Source organism: Oncorhynchus gorbuscha, linkage group LG21, assembly GCF_021184085.1.
Source record: "Oncorhynchus gorbuscha isolate QuinsamMale2020 ecotype Even-year linkage group LG21, OgorEven_v1.0, whole genome shotgun sequence".
Classification (NCBI taxonomy): domain Eukaryota; kingdom Metazoa; phylum Chordata; class Actinopteri; order Salmoniformes; family Salmonidae; genus Oncorhynchus; species Oncorhynchus gorbuscha.
This window is the reverse complement of record NC_060193.1, coordinates 48759261-48785947: the sequence shown is the minus strand read 5'-3', so window position 1 is coordinate 48785947 and position 26687 is coordinate 48759261. Positions and strand designations below refer to the sequence as shown.

At 41.0% G+C, this 26687-nt stretch overlaps 2 protein-coding genes across 2 annotated transcripts in view; both read left to right on the top strand.

Moving 5' to 3' along the window:
- The window catches only part of LOC124008365 (gamma-aminobutyric acid receptor subunit alpha-5-like), a 31792-nt gene extending 26052 nt beyond the window's left edge, over positions 1-5740 (top strand). Inside the window, exons 8-10 of the mRNA XM_046319590.1 lie at positions 253-405; positions 2315-2526; positions 2790-5740. Coding sequence (XP_046175546.1) covers positions 253-405; positions 2315-2526; positions 2790-3095 — 671 coding nt within the window. The 3' untranslated portion in view covers positions 3096-5740. The remainder of the gene's footprint in view (positions 1-252; positions 406-2314; positions 2527-2789) is intronic.
- Positions 5741-6835: 1095 nt separating this feature from the next.
- LOC124008645 (gamma-aminobutyric acid receptor subunit gamma-3-like) overlaps positions 6836-26687 on the top strand; it is a 41784-nt gene continuing 21932 nt past the window's right edge. The window contains exons 1-4 of the mRNA XM_046320123.1: positions 6836-7698; positions 8294-8445; positions 19613-19680; positions 24933-25153. Coding sequence (XP_046176079.1) covers positions 7646-7698; positions 8294-8445; positions 19613-19680; positions 24933-25153 — 494 coding nt within the window. The 5' untranslated portion in view covers positions 6836-7645. The remainder of the gene's footprint in view (positions 7699-8293; positions 8446-19612; positions 19681-24932; positions 25154-26687) is intronic.

The following is a 26687-nucleotide window of genomic DNA, read 5'->3' as shown; positions in this document are numbered from 1 at the left end:
TAGTTATTTTCTTAGATAATTATATTTGTTGCCGATTGTTGCATCCTTGTCATGTGTTTAAAAAAAATATATATATAACGCTTAAACAAAAGTGCATATTATAAAGTTCGATAAAATTATCAAATATATAATATAATTATATAAAAATGCAGGATGACTTAGCGATTCACTATGTCCTTCTACTGTATATCTCCATCGTTGTTACCACCGCAATAATTCATTTCTTTGTCCCACCGTCCTCTAAACCAACAGGACAGTACACAGTCATGATGTGTCACTTCTACCTGAAGAGGAAGATTGGTTACTTTGTCATTCAGACCTACATGCCCTGCTTCATGACCGTGATCCTGTCCCAGGTGTCCTTCTGGCTCAACCGTGAATCTGTACCAGCCAGGACCGTGTTTGGTTAGTATGACCTCAACACAACCACTTGGATAAACTCTACCAAAAAGTTTACTTTCAACTCAAAATGAACACTGTGTGTTGCCCCATCACCCAACACATACCGTACACTCATCACAATCTTCATGAATCGTGTTAGATTTTTTTATTTAAACCTTTAGTTAGCCCGATAAGTCATTGAGAGCGAATTACCTTTCACAATAACGACCTGGTTAAACTACAATTATCTGTATCATCCATGATGACGCCAATTTGAAATAGATTTTCAGGCAATTATAGACATCACAGGTGATGAACAGCTTTCTCTTGTCCCTAAAAAAACCCTGAATGTCTACAGCAGGGTTCCCCAACTGGCGCGTGATTTTATTTGTTTTCTGAGCAAAAATAAATGCATTGTTTTTTTTATACTTTAATTTATTTATTGTTGGAAATAAGACTGTAAAAACACCAGCAAATCAGCTCGAAGTGATTTCCATTTTGAAAATCTATTCCAAAGTATTCCCAGCCATAATAGAGAGAGCTATTATTAGTGACCAAAGAAAGTATGTGGACACCTCATCGAATATCTCCTTCCAAAATCATGGGCATTAATATGGAGTTGGTCCCTCCTATACTGCTATAACAGCCTCCACTCTTCTGGAAACATTGCTGCGGGGACTTGCTTCCATTCAGCCACAAGAGCATTAGTGAGGTCGGCCACTGATGTTGGGCGATTAGGCCCGACTCACATTCGGCGTTCCAGTTCATCCCAAAGGTGTTCAATGGGGATGAGGTCAGGGCATTCCACACCAAGTTTGACAAACCATTTCTGTATGGACCTCTATTTATGCATGGGGCATTGTCATGCTGGAACGGGACTGAAACAGGACTGTTACCACAAAGTTGGAAGCACAGAATCGTGTAGAATGTAATTGTATGCTGTAACGTTAAGATTTCCCTTCACTTGAACTAAGGGGCCAAGCCGGACCATGAAAAACAGCCCCAAACCATTATTCCTCCTCCACCAAACTTTACAGTTGGCACTATGCATTCGCGTCTCCAGTCCAATGGCGGCAAGCTTTACACCACTCCAGCTGACGCTTGGCATTGCGCATGGTGATCTGAGGCTTGTGTGCTCGGCCATGGAAACCCATTTCATGAAGCTCCCGATGAACAGTTCTTGTGCTGACGTTGTTTCCAGAGGCAGTTTGGAACTCGGTATTGAGTGTTGCAACCTAAAACAGATGATTTTTACACGCTACGCACTTCGGCACTCGGCGGTCCCGTTCTGTGAGCTTGTGCGGCCTACTGTACCACTTCGCGGCTGAGCTGTTGTATGACGGTTCCACGTTGAAAGTCACTGACCTTTTCAGTAAGGCCATTCTATTGGCAATGTTTGTCTATGGATATTGCATGGTGGTGTGCTCGATTTAATACTTTAATACAGAATCCACTAATTTGAATGTGTGTCCACAAACTGTTGTATATACTGTATACTGTATGTTATTGAATACAAATGAAGCAATGTTTGAAATTATTATGTTTTTGTGAAATATTATACTTGTTTGGTCTTCTTGCGGTCTATTTGCAGTCTACAAATGATTTGTAATTATGTTCCGGCCCCCTGACCATCCGCTCAAGAACAAATGTGCCCGCCTGCGGCTGAATCTAGTTGATGATCCCAAAATGTCTACAGCTTCCACACGTCACTACAGATTATGTCAACCACTCGATTCCCAAACACTAAATAATATATTACAACCTGTAGCTCACTCATCATACATGGGTAGGGTTCATTAGGCAGTGAATGGAAGAAAACGGACTGAAACAAGGAGGGACTACATGGCCTTGTCCAATTAGTAACTCTTATTTGATTTTTTTTCCTTTTCCACTGTGTGCCCTAATGAACATGACGTCTCTGCTTTTCTATCAGGTGTCACTACAGTGCTGACTATGACTACTCTCAGTATCAGCGCTCGCAACTCGCTGCCTAAGGTGGCCTACGCCACAGCCATGGATTGGTTCATCGCTGTGTGCTATGCGTTCGTCTTCTCCGCGCTTATCGAGTTTGCCACCGTCAACTATTTCACCAAGAGGAGCTGGGCGTGGGATGGCAAGAAGGCCATGGAGGCTCAGCACCCAAAGGTGAGTCCATGGCGGGTCCCAGAAAGTATCCCACCATTGAAAAGTGATAGAGAGCTACGGTCGTATTTTTGGGATGACGTGATGGAAATGTTGATGCTGTACATGCATAATAATTACTGACAGAAATCGTTAAGTTAAAATAAAAACCGTTTAGCCCCGGTTTGTGAGGGTCGACATGTAACACTGACTATTTGTATCCATCCAACACAAATAGTACCGTATTAAATATTAAATGATACATTTGAAATGTTTTATCTCAACAGAAAAGGGACCCTATGGTGCTTTCTAAGAAGCCCAACAACGTCTGTACAGCAGGAGTGAACTACACCCCCAACATCACTAAGGATATCTCTATCTCCACCATCTCCAACAGCACCTCCATACAACTAAGATCGTCTGAAACAGAAGTCCTGGACCCCAAGAAAACCTACAACAGCGTGAGCAAAATCGACAAAATGTCCCGGATAGTTTTCCCTGTCCTATTTGGAACCTTTAACCTAGTGTACTGGGCTACTTACCTCAACAGAGAACCGGTCATCAAAGGAGTCAACATATTGGCTCCAACATAGTGTCTTTGTCAAACACACCACCCTACCTTCAACCGTATTGGCCTACAAGCTGCTGAAGAAAATGATACTGTGTCACAAAGGATGGGAGATGGGTTCTGTCTTTCTCATTACAGTCATTTGCATGAAGCTTTTTAGAGAGATACTCTACCCATGTTTGTCTTGATATTCCCTCTTTATACCTACTGTACATTGCTTTAATTCAACAATGACATTTTGAAAGTGAAAATCAATGGCATGTTGAAAGTGAAACTCGACCAGGACCTTTTGAAATGCTGCAGTGTGGACATTTGTCCTGGCCTCAAATGAATTGAAAACGGTCATGGCATTTATGTTGTTGTTTATAACCCGGCCATCTTGAAGAATAGGAGACTGAGAAACACATGCTGTGTTAGTAGTATGAAGTAAGATAGCGGAAGCTAGGACGTTACGGAAAGTGGCGAATAATGATTTTCAGTGTCATTTCCAGTCAGTTTGTGAAGTTTGTATAATGCGGACAAATCTCTCTTATCTCTATTGGATACATACGTTGTTATACTTTTGTCATTTTGGCCCATCTCACATGTACTGTTTGTCCAATTTAAAATGTTACTATTTCTTACCTCTATCTATATAATGTACAGATTAATAATTTTTTGACAAACGTGGGTCTAACTGTGGAGACAGAGGCCAAATAAGCTAGCAAGATACAACGCTGTGATGTAATTGATTATACAGTCTAATCAACCTAGGTGAAAGTGCACAGTCGGAACATTCTAATCATTACCAAGTTATGAAATGGTTGGTTGATTAGGTCTGACTTTTTCAATTGCAATGGAAGTGTTTTCCCTAAGCTAGAGGGAGAGGGTGCCTACTTTGGAGTATTGAGCTGCCCTTTGGTGTGAAAGGTTGAACTCGTGTACTGTAACAGGATATGTTTTCCTTAGGCATCAAATGGGGGAAAAAACGGACTGAAACAGGAAGAGACTTCCTGTAAGAAATAAAATAAGAAACACTTATTTTAATTTACCGTTTCAAAACATTTTGCTACCATTTGCCCTACTGAACTCAGCCCTCCTACACTGCTGTCCTATCCTCATTGTGTCATGACCAGATTGGCCCCAGTCCCTGAAGTCCGCTAGGATCTAATTAGCCTGGGATAATGAGCTTGTACCTGTTAAACACTATCTGATATGGCCCCTGGAGAGAGAACCAACCACATGGGGACGACCACCCACCCTCACCCCAGGCCCAGAGCGCTTTGTTCAGGGTACGGGAAGGAGAGCATGTGGGTATGGCTCTGGGGCATGATGCCTCTGTGGTAACACCTACTTTCTTGTTACAGACTCAAGAGACTGAGAGACGGGTATCTTTTTTTTTTTGAAAGAGAGAAAGAAGAATAATGGATGAAACAAGAAAGAATAAGTTCGTGCTTCAAGGTCTCCGTACTGGGAAGAAAAAAAAGAATCCCTACTTCAGTAAAAGATGGAGATACAGCCTATATGCAACAAGCTGTTGCTTAGAATCATGTAAACTCGTCGACACAGCGTGTACAGAGAGAGAATAGATGGATAATTATGGATATGTTATTGGTGACGGATGGATCATTTAAATGGCACTGACGTTACAGTTCTCATTTAAGTATCATGTTGTAGATAACGCAATAACTACATGTATTATTATTATTTATATTCAGATCTCCTAGGCAACAAAGACATTCTTCGTGTATATAGAGACAGTGACTAAAAGACTTCTTCATTTGTATGTCTCTATGGGACATCTTGTGTTAAAGGAATAATCCACAACAACGGAAAACGTGTATGTATTTTCTTCATTAGTCCACTATTGACACAGTCCCAAAATGGTTTTGCATGTCAGCAATCATGTTTTCAAGATAAAGGACTTTCACAAAGTAAATTGCCACTAGCCACACCATTACATGCTGTCATTCCAATACAAATCTAACCTATTTCATGTCATTTCAGATACAGTATATTAATTAGTTATGTGTACTATTCTCCTTGTACTGGTGTAAATGTGTACATAATTTGAGGTTGCAGTCAAATGTTTTTAATTTGTTAAGCACTTGACAATGAGGCATCCCTCTGAAAGAAAATCCACCAATCAGACTTAAGAGTACATCTTAAAGGGGACATATGGAACATGACCCCATGGAGGTGTCATGTATGAGCTATCCCTTGTCACTAATAGCAACTAGCAAAGGATGGGAGAGGAGGGGACTGCACTGATGACTCGATGGATTACAGAAATACTGGCCCAGGAGGTCCTGTTGTGTAGGGAGAGAGAGGACTGATTCCATCCCATCAGTCACTGTGGCAGCCACATCTGCCATACATCTGTTTGTCAAGGATTTAGTTCCGCTTAAGTTGCTTTTCCATTCAGGAGCCCTGTGTGCTTCCCTCCAATTTAAGCCCTAACTGATGACAAATGGTGGTGCTCCTATGGAGTGGACAGCTGCGGTGTGTGTTAGCAGGCAGGGAGAAATGTACGATTTCAATGCTACGCTGAGAAAAAGACACATGATAGCTCATCGATATGAGGGTGTAGCTTAGCATAGTGCATACACTACCACCCATGTGTGTGTCTGATGCATCAATGGATTATGTGACTAAAAAGTGTCAATAAATGTATGTACATTATTTGATTAAATTAGTACACTGAAATTGCTTTTTACCACATTATTATATTCTGTTTTCAGGAGGGAGAAATTATCAAACAGAATGGATGGTTGTCAGTCACAGTAGCCTATATCCTCTGTGTATGCATGTTGCATGTAGATAGGCTATACAGTAGCCTATATCAGGCTACTTGTATTACACAGTAAAGCCACATACTCCATCTATTTGAATCCAACCTGTGAGAAAGCAGGGGTATTGGTCTACTGGTTGGAGAATTTGGAAGAATACTTCCTGATTCAGATGTATTTATATGTCATGAACATCTTTCAAAATGCATTAGCTTGACAAAATGGGAGAGATGGGTGCTTGCTTTCTAATTGGTGTGGGATTATAATATGCATCCAGGGAAAAATAAGCCTCTCTCCCCTCTCCTGTGGCTGCGTTCCTGCTCCATACTATTTCCTACTAGGGCAGATTATATCTTGGGTCTGAGACATCAAAAGGTAAATCCGCTGTACAGTATTATTCCACTGGCATACAGACCAGCCTGGTCTCATGGACAAGATGTAACATAGTAAATGAAAACCAAAAGTAAGGTGGTTGGTGGGGGGGGGTGTATAACGAGAATGTCTAGCAACCTAAAGGTTGTGAGTTTGAATCCCATCACGGACAATTTTAGCTAGTTAGCTATTTTCCAACTACGTACTACTTATCATCTACTTAGCAGCTACTTAGCATGTCAGCTAACCTTAACCCTTTTAGCTAACCCCCTAGCCTAGCTAACATTAGCCAGTTAGCTAATGTTATCCGCCTTGCTACCTAGCAAGAATTCGTAACATCGAACGTTTTACAAATCCGTAACCTATTGTACATTTGAAAAATCGTAACATTTTGTATGTTTTGTAAATTCGTAACATATAATAAGAATTGTAATTTGTAGGATATCATACGAAATGGGTGGTGGATATTCACTAATTAATACATACCATATGAAACAAACATATCATACGAAAACTGTATATCAGATTTACGTACGGAATAATGTGAAATGCTCTGAGACCAGGTTGGACAGACAGATACAGTAGCCCTAAATTGCAGTACTGCCGCCAGCCGAATGGAAGTGGTCTGGCTTCTCAGTGCAAACTTCCTCACGTTTTGTTGATTCTTTTATAGGTTTAATCGAAAGTAAAGGATACTAAAAACGAACGCTACCAACACGAAGTGGCCAATATCATTATGTGTCAGGGTTTAGCCTGCGATAGTTTACTGTACATTTTCATGTTTCCTAAAAACAGGGAGAGCACGACTTTGGTTGGGAAAGCATTGTAGGCAACCAGCCTTTTCTCAGAAAGGGAGCAACTTTGAGAGGATATGGTGCCATTTCCATGGCTTTCTGCTTGAAATGTATCAAGTGATAATTTATCTTAAAGCGTTTTATAGTAATATTGATAATGATATGTAATCCAAGGAGCTACAATTTGCAATGAAAAACGTGTGAAAGTGAATAGGCTAGTCAAAGTTAAGATGTTGCTTGCATACTTTAATGTTTTAAGGCTTTTTACGAGTCTCGTTCTGTAGGTAGACGCCCTACTGTACCTTGTGAACCATAACGTCATCATGTCGGTGCATAAACTGGTTACTGTAATTGAATGGAACGGAAGGAGGTGGGGTGCTGCTGTTTAAGACGTTGATCATTGACGTTGCAAAGAAGGAACCGAGCGGCTCAAACAATCCCGGCGATTTCCGAACGCGGATGAATTCAACCTAATCCATGGTCGACTATCAGGAGATTTGATGGATTTCCTATGAGAAACTATACTCGGGGTGCATAGTTCCAGTTTATATATACCGCTCCTTCTCCCTGGCTCCCTATACTCATCGCTCTAACAACGTAGAAGTCTCCACCGTCTTCATCATAAGTCATTTTCATGAACAATGACAACCAAGTTGCTGGTGTCTTTCTTACTTCTGTCAGTCCAACGGGTGCGGTAAGTCTCTTGGCTGTTATGATAATATGTGTTGTTTTGACATAGTCGAAATGTGAATTGTGGTAAAAATGAATTAAATCAATTAGAGCCTATTATGTGCTGTGTATGTTGCGCGCCTTTGATACGCAACAACACCGTCGCGCTTGCAGAGAATTAATTGAACTTCAGATTCAATGTTTGGCCAAATAGCTATTTATACTTACCATTTGCGTTATTAATTGTCGAACGTGTTTTCATATTAATGGTATATTCTATCACATAATAAATAGATAGCCTAAGTAGTTAAATTATGTAGGTAGCCTAGTTTAATTACTGTGTGTAAGACCGGGAACGTCCGCTGTAAATGGTTTTGTGTTGAGGACATGTGTTTGATTTTGTATTACATATTTTTTCTGTTCAATAAATCACTTATTGTACGATTTCACATTAAAGTTTGGTTTCATCTGCACTTGTTATGCACTGAATTCGAAAACCTAGGCCTGTAAGACTATTAAGACTGATCGATGTTTAATGCATTAATTATAATCTAATGTCTGTGATATTGAGGATTTTGCTTTTATTAATAAAACTAACTTTTTTTTTCTATGATGTTTAGTTCCGACCAAGACCCAAGGGACTACGATGGGGACTATGAGGACACTACTGTCAATCAGATGCTGGCTCCCAAAAACCACCAGGCCGAGGCAACGCTCATATTAAATAACTTACTTAAGGACTACGACAAGACACTACGCCCTGATATTGGAGGTGAGTTACATTTGTCTATTTTTTTTACTGCGGATATTATAAAAACTTTCAGTGGAGTGTCTACATTTCTTTGGTGATACGCGCACCTTCAATGGGTATGGCGAAGCGCGCTGTCCATAGTGTTGAAAGGGCCTCCTCGGGCGCGGTGCTCGCTCACTGGTGGTTTTGTGTGTGTGTTTTTTTTTCCATCAACACGCTCAGAGCTTCACCTGACAACCTAATCAACCAAGCAGGAGTAGGAAATCATTCCAGATAAACAGATACACATTTTGGTAGCCTATTTGTTTACAGGTACATGGCCAACTCAGATTACAGGAATCATAGTAGCCCATTAACGATGAGTGGGACACTGTATTGTACAGTAGGCCTAGGTTAGTTTCCGTGACACAACCCTCTCCAGTATGTCCCTTGTTGATTACAAATGGAATCTAGATTAAAGGCGGTTGTCAGAATCTGAATGCTGGTCATAAAATATTAACATTTGCACTTGAGGATAGCATTCAGCCAAAGACAGATTCATGATATTTATGTTAATTATCTCGGTAGTAAACTGAGTTATTCCCACAAGGCTGTCTTCATACAGTAGACACATACGGTTTCTCTTAGCTTCCTAAGTCTGACAACTAAATGATAGAACTATACTGAACAAAAATATAAACGCAACAATTTATTGATTTTACTGAGTTACAGTTCATATGAGGAAATCAGTCAATTAATGCAATTAATTAGGCCCTAATCTATGGATTTCACATAATTGGGAAGACAGATATGCATCGGTTGGTCACAAAATAGGCCTCACAATGGGCCTTAGGATCTCGTCACGGTATATTTGTGCATTAAAATTGCCATCGATAAAATGCAATTGTGTTCCCTTACGTCTGCCCACACCATAACCCCACCGCCACCATGGGGCCCTCTGTTCACAACGTTGACATGAGAAAACTGCTGGCCCACACGCCATACACATGGTCTGCGGTTGTGAGCCTGGTGGGATGTACTGTCAAATTCTTTAAAATTACGTAGGAGAAAGATTATGGTAGAGAAATGAACATTCAATTCTCTATTAACAGCTTGGGCGGGCATTCCTGCAGTAAGCATGCCAATTGCATGCTACCTCAAATGCACATTTTAGAGTGGCCTTTTAATGTCACCAGAACAAGGTGCACCTGTGTAATGATCATGCTGTTTAATCAGCTTCTTGATATGCCACACCTGTCAGGTGGATGGATTATCTTGGCAAAGGAGAAATGCTCACTAACAGGAATGTAAACAAATTTGTGTACAACATTTTTGAGAAATAAGCTTTTCGTGTGTATGGTAAATTTATTGGGTCTTTTTTTCATAAAACATAGGACCAACACTTTACATGCTGTGTTAATAATTTTGTTCAGCGTACATACAGCAGGAGCATAATTCAATACAATAATTTGATGAATATGATAATGAACGCCACCACAGACACTACTGTTTCATTTGTTTTCACGATTCTAAAAGTTTCACATGTACATATAATCGTGGCAACTAAGAACCAAATCTTGCGCTGTCCAGTCCTCTGGCAGTCTCTATGGGGGTGCCACAGGGTTCAATTCTTGGACCGACTCTCTTCTCTGTATACATCAATGATGTTGACTCTTGCTGCTGGTGAGTCTCTGATCCACCTCTACGCAGATGACACCATTCTGTATACTTCTGGCCCTTCTTTGGACACTGTGTTAACAACCCTCCAGGCAAGCTTCAATGCCATACAACTCTCCTTCCGTGGCCTCCAATTGCTCTTAAATACAAGTAAAACTAAGCGCATGCTCTTCAACCGATCGCTGCCTGCACCTGCTCGCCTGTCCAACATCACTACTCTGGACGTCTCTGACTTAGAATACGTGGACAACTACAAATACCTAGGTGTCTGGTTAGACTGTAAACTCTCCTTCCAGACCCACATCAAACATCTCCAATCCAAAGTTAAGTCTAGAATTGGCTTCCTATTTCGCAACAAAGCATCCTTCACTCATGCTGCCAAACATACCCTTGTAAAACTGACCATCCTACCAATCCTCGACTTCGGCGATGTCATTTACAAAATAGCCTCCAATACCCTATTCAACAAATTGGATGCAGTCTATCACAGTGCCATCCATTTTGTCACCAAAGCCCCATATACTACCCACCATAGCGACCTGTACACTCTCGTTGGCTGGCCCTCGCTTCATACTCATCGCCAAACCCACTGGCTCCATGTCATCTACAAGACGCTGCTAGGTAAAGTCCCCCCTTATCTCAGCTCGCTGGTCACCATAGCATCACCCACCTGTAGCACGCGCTCCAGCAGGTATATCTCTCGGGTCATCCCCAAAACCAATTCTTTCTTTGGCCGCCTCTCCTTCCGGTTCTCTGCTGCCAATGACTGGAACGAACTACAAAAATCTCTGAAACTGGAAACACTTATCTCCCTCACTAGCTTTAAGCACCAACTGTCCTAGCAACTCACAGATTACTGCACCTGTACATAGCCCACCTATAATTTAGCCCAAACAACTACCTCTTTCCCTACTGTATTTTTTACATTTTATTTATTTATATGGTTTGCTCCTTTGCACCCCATTATTTTTATTTCTTCTTTGCACATTCTTCCACTGCAAATCTACCATTCCAGTGTTTCACTTGCTATATTGTATTTACTTTGCCACCATGGCCTTTTTTTGTTGCCTTTACCTCCCTTATCTCACCTCATTTGCTCACATCATATATAGACTTGTTTATACTGTATTATTGACTGTATGTTTGTTTTACTCCATGTGTAACTCTGTGTCGTTGTATGTGTCGAACTGCTTTGCTTTATCTTGGCCAGGTCGCAATTGCAATTGTAAATGAGTTCTCAACTTGCCTACCTGGTTAAATAAAGGTGAAATAAAATAAATAAAAAGACTAATATACATTGCATGATGATGTCAGGGGCAGATTGGTCATCTGGCAATTCTAGCAGATGCCAGATGGGCTGGATCATTTTGTAGATGGGTGTGCTGGTCAAAATAGACACACACCATTTAAAAAATAATAAAAACATGTGAAAAAAGTGACATGGCCGGCGGCCCATGGGCCTGTTAACACTTTTTAATTTCTCTGTTACACTAATTTGAAATGAGCCTTTGGCTGATCAGTGGGCAACCAAATCATGGGCTGGTGCCACCAACTGTAAAAACCTTGGGATAATGTTAGTAATTAGTCATTGATACTTAGGGTATGTGTTGATTCAGGGGAACACACATGACAGGCTCTAATTTGCAATATATCCTTAGTCATTAGCTTGGCTTTTATAACGTATAAAGCTTAAAGGAATAATCACCTTAAAAAAAACATATATATTTTTTTATCTATTAGTACACTGTTGATACAGTCCCATAATGTTTTGCATGTCAGCAATCACGTTTTCAAGGTATAGAACTTTCAAAAAGCAAATTGTAATTTGCCACCATCATCATGAGGATGTGGCAAGTGACAGTTTGCTTTGAGTTGGTAGTGCGCTCAGTGATGTGGGCTGGTGTGGATAAAATACCAGGGCCAAATTTTTGTCCCAGTCTGCCCCTTTTGCATGTAGGGGTTTTACAGTAATGTCTGAAGGTCAGATGTAATGTATTACAAATAGGGCCAATTGTACTCTTTATTCTAGTTGTATTATGTATTATTGTCTCTTATTCACGTGGCCATGTAAACCACATATTTACTGTAGACATATGCTCCTTTTTGAATGCTGTACAATCCCATAATATGCATTGTATATTCATAAACATGTATGAATATATTACATGCCTGTTATACAAGCCGTATACTACAATGCTTTGCACCTTGGAACATTGTAATCCCCGAGTTCAGAGCTCCAACCTCTCAGATTATGGATATTGATGCATCTCCCGGTTCAGCTCACATGGGTTGAAGTGGCTGCTTTTGTGTCCTTATTATGTCAGCTTCCTTTTGGGTTGTCAGGGGATCCTAGGCAAAGTGGGTCAGAATATTATTCCTCAGCATGCCAAGATGATGCACCACCCAGTTTGGGAATCACACCACGGTACATCAGCATCAAACTCAGGAAGTAGCATTCCTCACGTGGCACTCCTCCAGTGCAGGCACGGGCACAGTGGAGAGTTCAGAGGGATTCATTCACAGAGAACAGAGTTGAACCTTGGCTGCTTCTCTAGCAAGGTTGCTCCTTTAGATCTCTATGGGGCTAGGCTGGATGTGTTGGGCTATGTTTGATGGCTGACAGGGCATGTCAGCTTGAAAGATGTAAGTCACAGGTTTATTTCCAGGTTGAAGGGTGTGAGAGTGTGAGTAACACTTGATGTTGCTAATTGTCTGAGTGGCATGGCCACCCGCTGCCAGCTGTTGTAGCACATGGGAAAGTGTCACGTTCATCAGACACGTACCTACACCAGTCTGTGTGTGTGTGTGTGTGTGTGTGTGTGTGTGTGTTTGTGTGTGTGTGTGTGTGTGTGTGTGTGTGTGTGTGTGTGTGTGTGTGTGTGTGTGTGTGTGTGTGTGTGTGTGTGTGTGTGTGTGTGTGTGTGTGTGTGTGTGTGTGTGTGTGTGTGTGTGTGTGGACTTGTTTTCCTATTTGTCTGGACCAGAATGTCCTGACAAGACAGGAAGACAAGAACAATTCTGAAAAGTCAGGACATTTTGCGTGTCCTGAAAAGTTATAATGCTATTGTAGGTTTAAGGGTTAGGTTTAGGGTTAAGGTTAGGGTTAGGATTTCTAATGGGAATACATATTTACTTCCCAAAAAGTTCTGACAAGTAACTAAAACATGGCTTATATATATATATATATATATGTAGTGTGTGTGTTTTAGTGTGTGAGAGAGCGAGAGCGTGCTTGCCTGTGTGTGTTTGCGCATGGCATGTGAAGGTGTGTGTGAGTGTGTTTGCATAGAGTGTGTGGGTGGGTAAGAGGAGATCCTCACTCCAGTCTATCTTTTGAAGTGTGAATTAAAAACCCCGGCATTAGTCAGGCTGCTGTTGGAAATGATTGAAGAGGGACTTTGATTTCTGACAAAACGCAGGTGCATCACTGTTAAATATAAATTGCCCTCAGACACGAATGGATTTAGAATGAATGCGGCTGCTCTTCTCTGAACATCCCTGTTCATGGTGGCCGATTTGTTCAACGGAAATGCTTATCCCCTCCCAAAGATGCATTTTAAACATTAGTTATACATTTTCACCTATGACAATAACTGGAGGGGGTAGCACTGCTGTAGTTTAGCACAAGCTGTAGTTTAGCACAATGCAAAGCTTGGCCCCACGTTGAGTTTGAACCATTTTCAAAATCACACCATCCAGATTCACAATGAAGGCAATCCAAGGCCAACACTCATTTTCCCTTCTGACTCTGGATGGCACTTATTCAGGGAGATGAATCTTGCTCACCCAGACACAATGCTCGACTGGCTGTACAGCACAGAACAGCACACCCACTACCCATTTCCACTGACCCATTTCCACTGGGTCAGATGTGACTGCACAGCCTCCACATTTGCCCTCGGCAAATGTCTTCAGGCAATCTCTTCAGGATGGAGATTCCAGCGCTAAAGCTGCATTGGCTGGATCACAATCAGATGGAATCGGTTTTTAGATATTTCGGCAAGGTTGGCTGGAGAAAGTGGTGCAACTTTACCTGGATTGTGTAGACTGTTATTGACTGTATGCTATTGGACGGTATTGCCATTGAGTTTCTTGTGCTGTTTGTGCTGCGTTAATATCCTTGACGATAGCTATGTATTCTTCCAGAGCCTTTATCCACGGTTTTAAGTGATGTCATCCGAGACACAGGACACAGTTTTCTGTCAAAACGTTTTTTTTTAACAGAGGGCCACAGAATTGGTCTGGACATTTCATCTACTCGGGTTTAGTAGATGGACAACGGTCAGAGAGCTGTAAACTTGTAGAATCTTAAAGGCTTATTAGCTTGACTGCAGTGGATAGTCTCAGTCCTCTCGCAAAATCCAGTTCGCTATTTAAAGAACAGGGGCCCACAAAATTGGTCTTGTCATTGTATCTACTTCAGGTGTAGTAGATGGATAATGGCCGTAGATTAGTAGACTTTTAGAATACTATAGCTTTAGTTTGGCTAATCTGGGAAAACTCAGTCCTCTCAAGCTTCTCCACAGTGACACATTGACGCAACCTTTCAGCAGACAGGGAATGCCTGATACCCCTTTCGCTATTTTAAGCCCCCTGAAAATGTCATTAGATTAGATCACCCACCGGAGAGGAGAGCCGAGATTCCCAGACAGACAGACAGACACTCAATTAAATGTAACCCACATCTGATCAGGGGAGCACTCATCTCTGACTCCTCATTTAGTTCCACCACGGCCATCCCCACTTCCTGAATCTATCAGTTGCCCAGAGAATCATGCAATACTTTGATTGGTTTGATACAGGCACTGCTGAGGTGCAAGGGTGTGAATGGAGGTTATCCTTATGGATGTTCAACTTCATAAGAGTGTCTTCCACCCTCCCATTGTTAAGGATTACTAGGGTGTTTAAGGGGGGAATACAAATGATTATTTCCACAGTTCAAATGCAAAGGGCTTTGGAACCAGCTCAGTGTAATCCCCAGACTTTGTCAGAATCTACTGTGAAATATACAGTATAATACTAATGGAAGCAACAGTTTCTGACGATTTTAATGCACAACTAATCTTTATTCTGTTTTTTTTTATGAAAGAGGGGATGTAATATGGAACTGAATATGCTTCAGGGTGGGTGGTGGGGTGTGTGGGGGTCTTTGTCTGTCTGTCTGTCTGTCTGTCTGTCTGTCTGTCTGTCTGTCTGTCTGTCTGTCTGTCTGTCTGTCTGTCTGTCTGTCTGTCTGTCTGTCTGTCTGTCTGTCTGTCTGTCTGTCTGTCTGTCTGTCTGTCTGTCTGTCTGTCTGTCTGTCTGTCTGTCTGTCTGTCTACTCTTTGATTTGATTTGATTTACATTCCCCATCTGCCCTTTTAGAATGTGTAAGACGAAACATCTTTAATACAGTACTTTCAAAGTTCTTGACATTTTCCGGACTGACTGACCTTCATGTCTTAACGTAATGATGGGCTGTCATTTCTCTTTGCTTATTTGAGCTATTCCTACCAAATAGGGCTATCTTCTGTATACCAACCCTACCATGTCACAACACACCTGATTGGGTCAAACGCATTGAGAAGGAAAGAAATTCCACAAATTAACTTTTAACAAGACACACCTGTTATTTGAAATGCATTCCAGGTGACTACCTCATGAAGCTGGTTAAGAAAGTTCCAAGAGAGTGCAAAACTGTCATCAAGGCAAAGGGTGGCTACTTTGAAGAATATAAAATATATTAGGAATTTTGGTTACTACATGATTCCATGTGTTATTTCATAGTTCTGATGTTTTCACCATTATTCTACAATGTAGAAAAACTCTTGAATGAGTACCTGTGTCCAAATGTTTGACTGGTACTGTATATCAACCAACTTGTCCCACTTCTGGACCGTACAAGATTGATGCTATAAATTACCCACAGACACATGGAGGAAACAACCTCACTGGTCATATCACGCAACTGAGCATCCATCTTGGATACCCCTCCGTCAGAAAATAACAGCGATCACTCAACCTAATGTCACCTGTTTCCCATCAGATAAAGTTCAGCCGTCTCCTCCGGCTCGACAGTGATCAGGTTAGCAGGAGCCACAATGGCAGGACCTGAAACAGAACCACACGTCCGAATGAAGATAGGATCGCCAGAGGTGCACAATGCATGTTCAAAGTCTCTCTCATATAATGAACTATAGCCATATGCCCCCTCCCATTCTGCTGATCGTAATACTGTTAGTGTGGGTCTCACAGGTCTCAACTCCAGTAAAGCAGGGCCTGGTTGATTAATAGACTATTAACCTATTCCCTGTGCTGTCGTTAAAGGGACTCTCAGATATTTAGCCGGGGCATTCACAAACACAGGAACCCAGCAACAGATTCATTTGCTGTTGTTTTCTCCTCCCAAAGCAGCCCCATATACTCCTGCTATTTGGTGCGTAATTGGTGAGATTAGATCGAAATACATGTCCCAAAACATGGTGTCCCAAAACATGGTGTCCCCAGTCTATGTCTACTTTTTAAGAAAATGGCCTAATAAGTCTTGTTAGGGACCCTAACAAGACATGGGGAGCAGATGAAAATCAATTCAATGGTTAGAGGCAACATGAAATTATGTTGAGATGATGTGGACTTGGGTCCCTAATTCAATCAATTGCAGATAAAGGAGAAACAATGCAGGTTCACTCAAAATGTTAGTCAGAGGCTGCGTATTTGTCAGGCAGCCAAAACAGACCAACCAAATCAGCTCTGAAAAAGATCTGATGTGATTGGCCAAAAGACCAATTTGTGGAAAAACAATGAGAATTGGCCTGCCTGTGTAAATGCAGCCAGAGTGTTAATTGTGACAACCAACACTCCACAAATCAAGTCTTAAAGATCCTGTATGGATTACATATGTATTTCTCAGCTAATCAACACAAAAACTACACCTGTCCTTTCTGTAGTTACATTATGTTTATACCCATAGAATTTATTTTCCACTATGTGATTGATCGAATTGGGTCTCATTAACATTTTCAAATGTACTTTTTTAATTGTACAGCAATACTGTCACCAATAAATGCTTTGTGGTTATCAACTACAGTTCTCTCTGGCTTTCGTGCCCTAGTCTCTCTTTTGATCAGGACAATTAGAGGATATTAGTTTCAGGATGCAGCTGAGACCAGGGACACAGCCATCTGAGATGTCTCACTTCCTGTTTTAATATAGCCTGTCCCCAAACTCCCAGAACACACTAGGTCATGTCTGTCTACCACCTCGCTTTTAATGACCTCTGTCTGTCTGGCAGAGTGAAGTAGAAGACGGAGTGCAGCAAGGCTCGATCTCCCCCTCACTGCATCCCATATGGCACCCTGTTCCCTTTATGGTGCACTACTTTTAACCAGAGCCCTATATGGGGAATAGGGTGCCATTTGGGATGCAGACACTGTTAACACCACTCCTAAGACAGATGACAGATATCACCCGGCGCTCATTGATCTCATCTGAAGATGTTTGTGTTTGGATTGTTGTTGTGAAAGATGAAATTAGCTTGTCACAATTCTAGCTGACAGGAGATAGAGGGGAAGAAAGCGACTGGAGGCTGACGAAAGAGGCTTTACGGAGGGTATTGTGCTCATTTACTGGGCTAGAGACGCAGACCTTGGACAAGGCATACTGTCTGTCGCGCGGCTCACCAAGGCTCAAACCCAGGACATCTGCTTTGTTAGCACACGTGACCACCCTCCCAAATTGCCTACCAAACGGCGCCACCGAACAGTTAATGAATCAGCGGCGCAAGTGGTGACACAGGCTGAGTAGTACGTTTCACACATCCCCATGTGCTACAAAGACACTGGAGAGCCTGTCATATAGCTTATAACTGTCTCAAAATAAGGGTGCTGATCTAGGATCAGGATCCCACTGTCCATGGAATCATATTCAATGTAATCTAACAGTCAACACTGATCCTAAATCAGAACTCCTACCTGAGACACTTGATACATATGACGCCAGCTCAGTAAAGATCAGACCAGACAACAGCAATGCAAAGGCAACAGAAAACATTTTAATACAATGTATGGGGAATTAAACTAGGAGAATTGAGCGGTCATGGTGAATGAGACCGGCAGGGCTGACTAGGGCAAATGTATTTCTCATCACATTGACAGGCTAACTGGGTGTAAAAGCTGCTCCTCCATTAAAACCCTCATGGGGGCATTTTACTCTGCAGATGGGGAGTTGTAATCATGCTTGCTTGATCAGGAAGGGGAGGGAGGGAGGGCCGGCCTTGGCGCAAATAAATCACAGATAACAGTAAGTGAACAAACTCAAGTCAAAGCAGCGTAGATTAAACATATGGGGAAACTCTACAGAGGATTCGTATGGGCAGTGCATTCACCTTCCCATATGTCATGATTATATTGAATTTGACAGTAAAACTACTGTACTACAACTTTGAATAACGTTCCAATAGCACCATTTTACTTCCTTTAAAGCAGGGTTTCCCAAACTCGGCCCTGGGGCCCCTCCTGGGGACATGTTTTGTTTTTTTCCCTAGCATTGCACAATTGATTCAAAGCTTGGTGATTAGTTGGTTCTTTGAATCAGCTGTATAGTGCTAGGTTAAAAAAACTAAATGTGTGCCCAGGAACCCCAGGAAAGTACTTTACCCAGTGACTTCAAAAAAGTTGCTGCCATACATGTACATTGTGTTATTTGATGATAGTGGCTAAAGTGGTACTTAATCATGTCTTGTCAAATCAAATTGTGTTCGTCACATGCGCCAAATACAACAGGTGTAGGTAGACCTTACAGTGAAATGTAAAAAAAATAATAAGTATTTACTAAATAAACTGAAGTAAACAATAAATACATAAAAAGACACATTTAAAAAAAGACAAGATGTACTCTGCTATTTTCTTGCGTCTGAATTCTGCAAAACTCTCAAATATCTATTCCTCCATTACACCCTGTCACAATTAAAATAGGTCTTTGTGGGTATTTTTCTGTCATAGTCTGATGTGTGTACTGCACCACCTCAACAGTTAATTGCTGAAGTTGCCAAAGCCTATGAAAGAGGCTAATGTGCAATGACAGAGGTGCACTTAGCCACGCAAGCGTGAACTGCTCATTACAGCTACGCCTTGTAAGATTAGGTATAGAGAACAGGCTTTAAATTGAATTGTGAAATGTAGGGTTGGAATCGCGTATGGCATGTTATTTCAATAGATTTGAGCCGTGCGGAAAACAGTTTCCTATGTCTCAAGTGAAAGGTGACTGCCTGGAATGAAACTGGTGAACCGGTGAACCACTTCTCGTATAAGCATCACTTATGATAAGTGATAGTTCACCCCTAAAATCAATATGTGTCAGGTGTTTTCCTCCCTCAATATGTGTCAGGTGTTTTCCTCCCTCAGACACGGTTGAAAGTCGACCAGAGTCAACGACAGATATGTAGGCATGTCCTTTCAAACACTCTCCACATGGCACCCTAGGCTTGGCAGTGCTACTACACTTGGTTGTTGTTCAAATGTGCTTTTACAGTGAGTTCTCCTTCTGTCTTTTACAGTTAAACCAACGCTTATCGACGTCGACATATACGTCAATAGCATCGGACCTGTATCATCAATAGACATGGTAAGTGAATATTTATCTCTCTCTCCTGCTTATCGTGAACATAATTGGATTACTTTGGTTTTCTGTGCCGCTTGAAAAAAAGGTCAACTGTGGGCCAAGAGAGTAAAGGCAAGATGCATTTTCCATCGTCCTTCATATCCCCTGTGAGCTGGGCTGCACAGGAATGCAGTTGTATCTGGTGGTGAAGTGGGATGTGTGGGTGATGGAATGAGAAATGGAGCCAGTGGTCACAGTGCTCAGACAACTGTTATACCCGTTGTAACTGTATCGGTATGCTCTGTATGTAAATGACTCAAATGTAAAATCGCTCAAATGTACTTAGCTCAAATGCTTAGCAGTGATAGCGCAATGGATATTGAATGCATACTGTGTAAGGGTGTAATACAACTCTAGCTCCCATTGTAGTAAGAACAACCCTTAGTGTGTTATTCATGATATACATCAGAGTGCTTAAGCCTTGTTGCTTATTTACTTAAATTGATCCTATATGTAATATCCCTATGTTTTGTGATCTTGGGTAGTGTAGTGTGCTGTTATTTTTTATTGTTGTGAAGTTCATTCAGGCCATATAGCCATTTTTGTTTAGAATCAACAGCTATACCTACTAGTGAGTCACCAGACCATCACATAACTGAATGATGTTCACCCCACCTTGGATTTCTACCTGATTATTTCAGATACACAGTGATTGGTGAGTCACACAGCTCTCCATCACGATGTGACTTTGGCTAAACTACGATAGCCTATAGGAGCACCCAACACCCTCCCTTAGCCCCGCCCCTGTAACGGTTTGTCCTGGCAACATTACAAAAGCCAGGAAGAAAAGAAAAACAAACGATTTCTTCAGCTCGGCTTGGCTGCAAACCCCCCGTCACACTTCAGTGCACCCCGAGCGTCACCCTGTGAACTGAGGAGTGACCTCCCGTGCCTCGAATGTCCATTTAACGCATTTAGATCATCAGAACTGTTTCTGGAAGACAAAAGCAGCAGGTCAAGTCGATGGGTTGTATGGAACAGGGCATCCATATTGATCATCAACCGTAATTGTTACATGTTCATATACAGTAGGGTTGGCAGTCAATAGACTCACCCAGGTATGATGTTCTATGGACATAGTATTTGATATCATTTGGAACAGTGTAATACCCATCCATATTGATAATGTGCAATAATATATATTGGGTTTGTATAGTCAACAAAGGCTACTCAACTCAGACATGATGTTCTATGTTCATGGTATGTACTCTACTATAATTGTTTCTGTTTAAGCCATATCTACAGTATAAGCCTAGTATGTAGTCACCCAGACCCGATGTTCCATCGGCATTGTTAGCGATCCAAAGAGAAGGAGAGTCTTTTTTTGCCATCGGGGAATGGTTAGGGTTTATTTACACCGACGGGACTGAGTCCTCGGATGAGTCAACGTCACTGAAGCAGATATTAATCTAGGACAGAGTGTGATGGGAGCATGTCTGATTAAGTACCATTATCTCAGAGCGCAGTGGTCATAGTTGCTGGTGCTATTCAGGAAAGATAGCACGTCGAATTAGCCGACCAAAAGAGGACACTATGCCACAGTAATCTTGGCCTACAGTGCATCAGTTAAAGATAGTGACTCTCTCTCCATGAGATCTCGCAACGCTACAGTGCTTCATGTGGTGCCATTGAAAAATGATGGATCTATGATGTTATTTAGTGCATTTTTGCTGAGTGAAAAAAAAGATGGTGTTAATATGAGGAATCAATATTCTTCTCCAGGGCATGGTTATTTTTATGTTCCACAGGATTAGCGCCAATGAAGACAGAAATAAGTTCTTCAGAACCTGTCTGATTGTTTTCTCTCCTCAGAATGAAAATAGATTGATAAGAGTCTGCCAAAATGTCTAACCCAGATAACAACGGCTTACATAATGTTCACTAGTGAGGAGCCACCCCACAGAGAGGAAGAGGGATGTTTGACGACGCCATGTTGAAAATGGAGTGCATCTAAGATGTGACACCAGGTCTCAGGGGAACAACAGTAGATCAGTGGGAAGTGTTTACTCGACCAACAGAGAACTCATCCTATTATGCAGTCTGTCTAACCTTCACTTTCTGATAGATCTCTAAAGGATTGCATCAGGACATCTGTCTCAATATCCATACTATACCACTTACATGTACATTTGAGTCATTTAGCAGACACTCTTCTCAAGAGGGATTTACAGTAGCATAAGGGTTAAGTGCCTTGCTCAAGGGCACAGCAACAGTTTTTTCACGTAGTCGGCTTCGGGATTCAAACCAGCAACCTTTCAGTCTTTGGCCCAATGCTTTTAACAACTCATATTCATAATTTGGTGTGTATTCTATGTGGTGTGCTAGTATGAACTTTAGACTTTGTCTACCCTCCTCCATATTCCAGTAGGCCCAGATCGTATCTCCCCTTTCTAATAATTGGTGTCATCATACCTCTGTCGTCATAGAGTAATGAGCATAGGAAATACTTTGTCTGTTGGATTCCATTAGCTTTGCTATCCAATATCCATACTCATATAGTTTGACAGCTGTCAGCTAGGATTTACAGTGACAATTAGTGTTAAAAATATCTAAAAAAAAATTTGTTAGCCAACAGAGGAACGCAGTGGTTCCCTTGGGCTGATCCAATACCATTACTTTAGTATAGTATATATCAGAAAAGAAAAATGTGAGACATTTCAAAATGTTTTCATTGTCTTGTTTTCAACAATTGTTTTCACAGATTCTCCCAAGTGTCCCTCCCACACATTGAGTTTCTGGATTGTAGATTTCAACCACAATGACCATAGTTTAATGACACTGGTTACTTGATGTACTCACTGAATTATTGACACATTTTGTTTAAAGGGACATCTTCACAGGAATTGCTATTTTTAGGCTATTTCTGGGAGGCTCACTCTGTGTCCAAGGCAACGGGGCTACCCGTAGCAGAAGCCACAGACAGCCATACACAACATGCAAAAGTTCAAAGCTCTCTACAAGCAAGCTGCCCATTGTTGGCCGACCTTTTACACAAGACTGACCTTTTGGTTCCTCACTGTAAGCCTTTCTAAAAAATATATATATAATTTGCAAAAAAAAAGTTTGGCTTGACAATGACAGCAATGGAGTTGGCAAGATCACAAACAGATCTGGGACCAGGCTAAATAAACAATGTAGAACAGAAATGTGTGTGGAAGCAACTGTAATGAATCATACACAAGACTGTGAGTACTTCTAATGGGTTGATATTGTGGATATACAGATCGTGGCATTGTACTGTAATGCTGTAATTCCTCGGAGCATCATTTTTTCTCACTTGACCTTTTCATAATGTCGCTATTGACATGCTCATTTTAGTGCCTGCTGTTGTACTTCAAATTCATGAGGGGTGTTCAGTGTTGGCCTGGAAGTTGCGCTCTGGGAGTAATTCTTAGCCTTGTAACGACCGACAGAGAGGCTAAGGTACATTCATAATTGACCTCTTTTTTTACATGTTTAATTTGAACTCACAGTTCATCGTGGTAAGACTGTTGCTTTGCCTTTTTCACGTCTTGTAGCACCAGCCATTAAAAGCGTGGGTATGAGCTTTCATAATGATTTCCATAATCGTTAATGACACAGAACGAGGAAAGAGGATGTGGTTTTTCCATCTCTACACTGATAAGCTGTTTGAGCACAGCGTGTATTTTATAACCAAATATTATCGCCAGAGTGATGATTTTAACGGTAGCAATCATATCCAGCTGCTTATGGCCCTCATCTGAGGTAGATAATAAGGCTTTTTCTAAATTCCTTACATTTAGTGTAGAGATGGAATAGACTCCAGGGTAGACTGAATTTGGAAAATGTAGTCCCCTACAGGCATGTTAAGACCTTAATTAGAGACCTATGCTACTCATGATTAGTGATGAGTGCACACGCCGGGATTGAATAGCTCTTTCCTAATGTGAGCATTTTGTACTGGGTAGGGACGTGCCGAGGATTCCGGATAGCACTGACCCTTGTAAAAGAGACCTGGATCTCAGTGTTACTTTGCTGTGTCCATAAAGGTTAAATAAATAAAAGATACCCTGAGTTACTGTCCGATGACATAGTAGTTTACTGTACACACCTGTATGATGTAAGGAAGCCGGGTCTAGCAGTGGTTTAGGAAGCAAGTCATCTTCTTTGTTTTAGCCATTTTTTCAAGACTATGAAATGTCATTGCAGTCTTAAGGTTGTAATTAAGTTACTGAAGTGAAACTAATTGCGATGCCTGAGGAAAATATCTATTCCTATTTATACAAACAGTTTATTGACCTTCATCTTACATTTCAAGGGTATTACAGGACTATACAGAAGCTGTTAGAGGGGAAGAGAGCGGAATAAATGCATACCTGGTATTTTGGGGTTTTCAGATTTCCTTAGTGATTAATCACTGATTTCACATTCATCTTCGTAACTTAGCCAGTGAGAAACTCATGGGTGGAATAACATTGTAAAATGTTAGATCAGCATTATTAATTCAAATGTAGTCATGTAGGTAAATTATGTATCTTATCTGTGATACTAGTTTGTCTGATCAAGCCCGTTTCACTTTATTTCTCATACATTAATGTATGCCATTTAGCAGATGCTGTTATCCAAAGCAACTTGCAGTCATGCATGCATACATTTTTCTTAGGGTTGCCCCAGCGGGAATCAAACCCATTAAACCTGTGCTATGCGCTACGCTCTACCAACTGAGCCAAACCAGATATTATAAATTACTGTGGCTATTGTCTGGGAGGCTTGAGTAATATAGTCTTTAGACTGATGTATTGTGTGATTGACTGTCCTTTTACTCCTTAAGGTCATGGTAACAGCTACAGTCGTGCTGCACCCATCACACTCTAATTAGTGCTGCATTAAAGTCAGGTCCCATGTGCCTGTAAAAGTTTCCAAAAGGTCACCCGTCAGAATCAAGATGTGGTTTCCGGGGGACGTCAACATAAGGGATTAGGAAAAGAGAAATACTTCTATTTTTTAGCACTTTTAAATGTTAAGGCAATTTAAACTTGTCTTATCATAGACAAAACATACCATAAATGATTCGAAGAGAACAAAGGTCTTGTCTCGTCCTGTCTCTATGTTCGGGTAGACCATCAACACAGCGATGTGCAGCTTCTCTCAATGAAAAAATATATATATATTCTCCAGAGTTGGGACCAAAATGGATCATAAAATATGTAATAATACATGTAGGTTAAAGGTCATTTTGTCCTGTTTTGTTACAGGAATACGAAATTGACATCATTTTTGCACAGACGTGGGTCGACAGCCGTCTGCAATACAACAGCACTATGAAGATCCTGACTCTAAACAGCAACATGGTGGGAATGATCTGGGTCCCTGACACCATCTTCAGAAACTCCAAGAACGCAGACTCTCATTGGATTACGATGCCCAATCAGCTTCTGCGTATCTGGAACGATGGGAAGATATTATACACGCTGAGGTAAAATAAATGGCTTTTCTTTATCAGATGTCACAGACATTGTTGTTTTGAACAGCCAACTATCGTTCCATCTTAGTTCAGAATTTACAGTGTAGCAAACATTGGGTTTTCCCTTGAAAGGAAAGAAAAAGACAACATAAATTAAAATAGTGTCATTACTACCTGTCTTTGTACTGAAGATCTAGAATATTCTAACGTTCTCAGAACTCAGAACACAGTATAAGAAGGTGGCACAAACACACTGACGTCTGTGCCACATACTGTTACTATGCCATTACACAGAAATAAACATCTGTCTACTCTGTGATAAGACAGACATTGTTTTGTCTCTTTCATCATTGCTCCATTATGTGGGTTAGCATACTTGGTACACTCGCTTTACGCACTGAAGTACACTGTCTTAGGGAGGTCATGCTTTTTAGTGCATAAATGCCATCCATTCATTACTTTCTTGCAACGTTTTCAACCGTGGACTCACCTCCATTGAGAAAAGAGACATCACCCTGCTGTTTGCGTCACTGACTGAGGCATTCCCTTGGCAACAGGCAAAGCACAGGACAAAGGAAAATAATGTGTGGGCCGGTTAATTATTGTCAGCACTGACCTGGCTGGCTCCACAAGGCGAAATCATACAAGATCTGCCATTATCAGCCATTCTCAGTGAGCTTTATCGGTTAGTATTATCTTTGAGAATGATCGTTTAGCATTATACAGTGTATGAGCACTATCACTGAAAATTATTATTGAGCATTATCACTGAGATTTGTTATTTAGCGTCATATAATAATATGCTAAATGAATAATAATAATATATGCCATTTAGCAGACACTTTTATCCAAAGCGACTTACAGTCATGTGTGCATACATTCTACATATGGGTGGTCCCGGGGATCGAACCCACTACCCTGGCGTTACAAGCGCCATGCTCTACCAACTGAGCTACAGAAGGACCATAATGCCCATAATGTTTATACACACCACCATACACCATCATATACATATATGTATATATATACATATATATGTACATATATATTTATATTCCAGACACTGACATTGCTCGTTATAATTTTTCTATATTTCTTAATTCCTTTCTTTCGATTTTTTTTATTTGTGTGTATTGTTAGGTATTACTGCATTGTTGAAGTTAGGAACATAAGAATTTCGCTACACCCACAACAACATCTGCCAAATATGTGAGGTGACCAATACAATGTGATTTGATTTACTGGTGATGATTATTGTTGAGCACTATAATTGAGCGTTGTCAGTGAGAAATATCAGTTTGCATTATTAATGAGCATTTTCAGTAAGCATTCAGTTAGCATTATTCATCAGCATTATCATTTAGCAGATCTATAAATCTTCTTGAGTGGCATCCTGGTCTGATTAAAACAATGGAGTGAATCAAGCTCCCATCTAAGCTCTCATTAATTCCTCTTCACTGTGAACTTCAGTCAAGCCAATGTAAACAAGAGTGACATTTTATCAGGGAGACAGAGGAAGAGGAAGAGGAGAAGGAGAAGAAAAAAG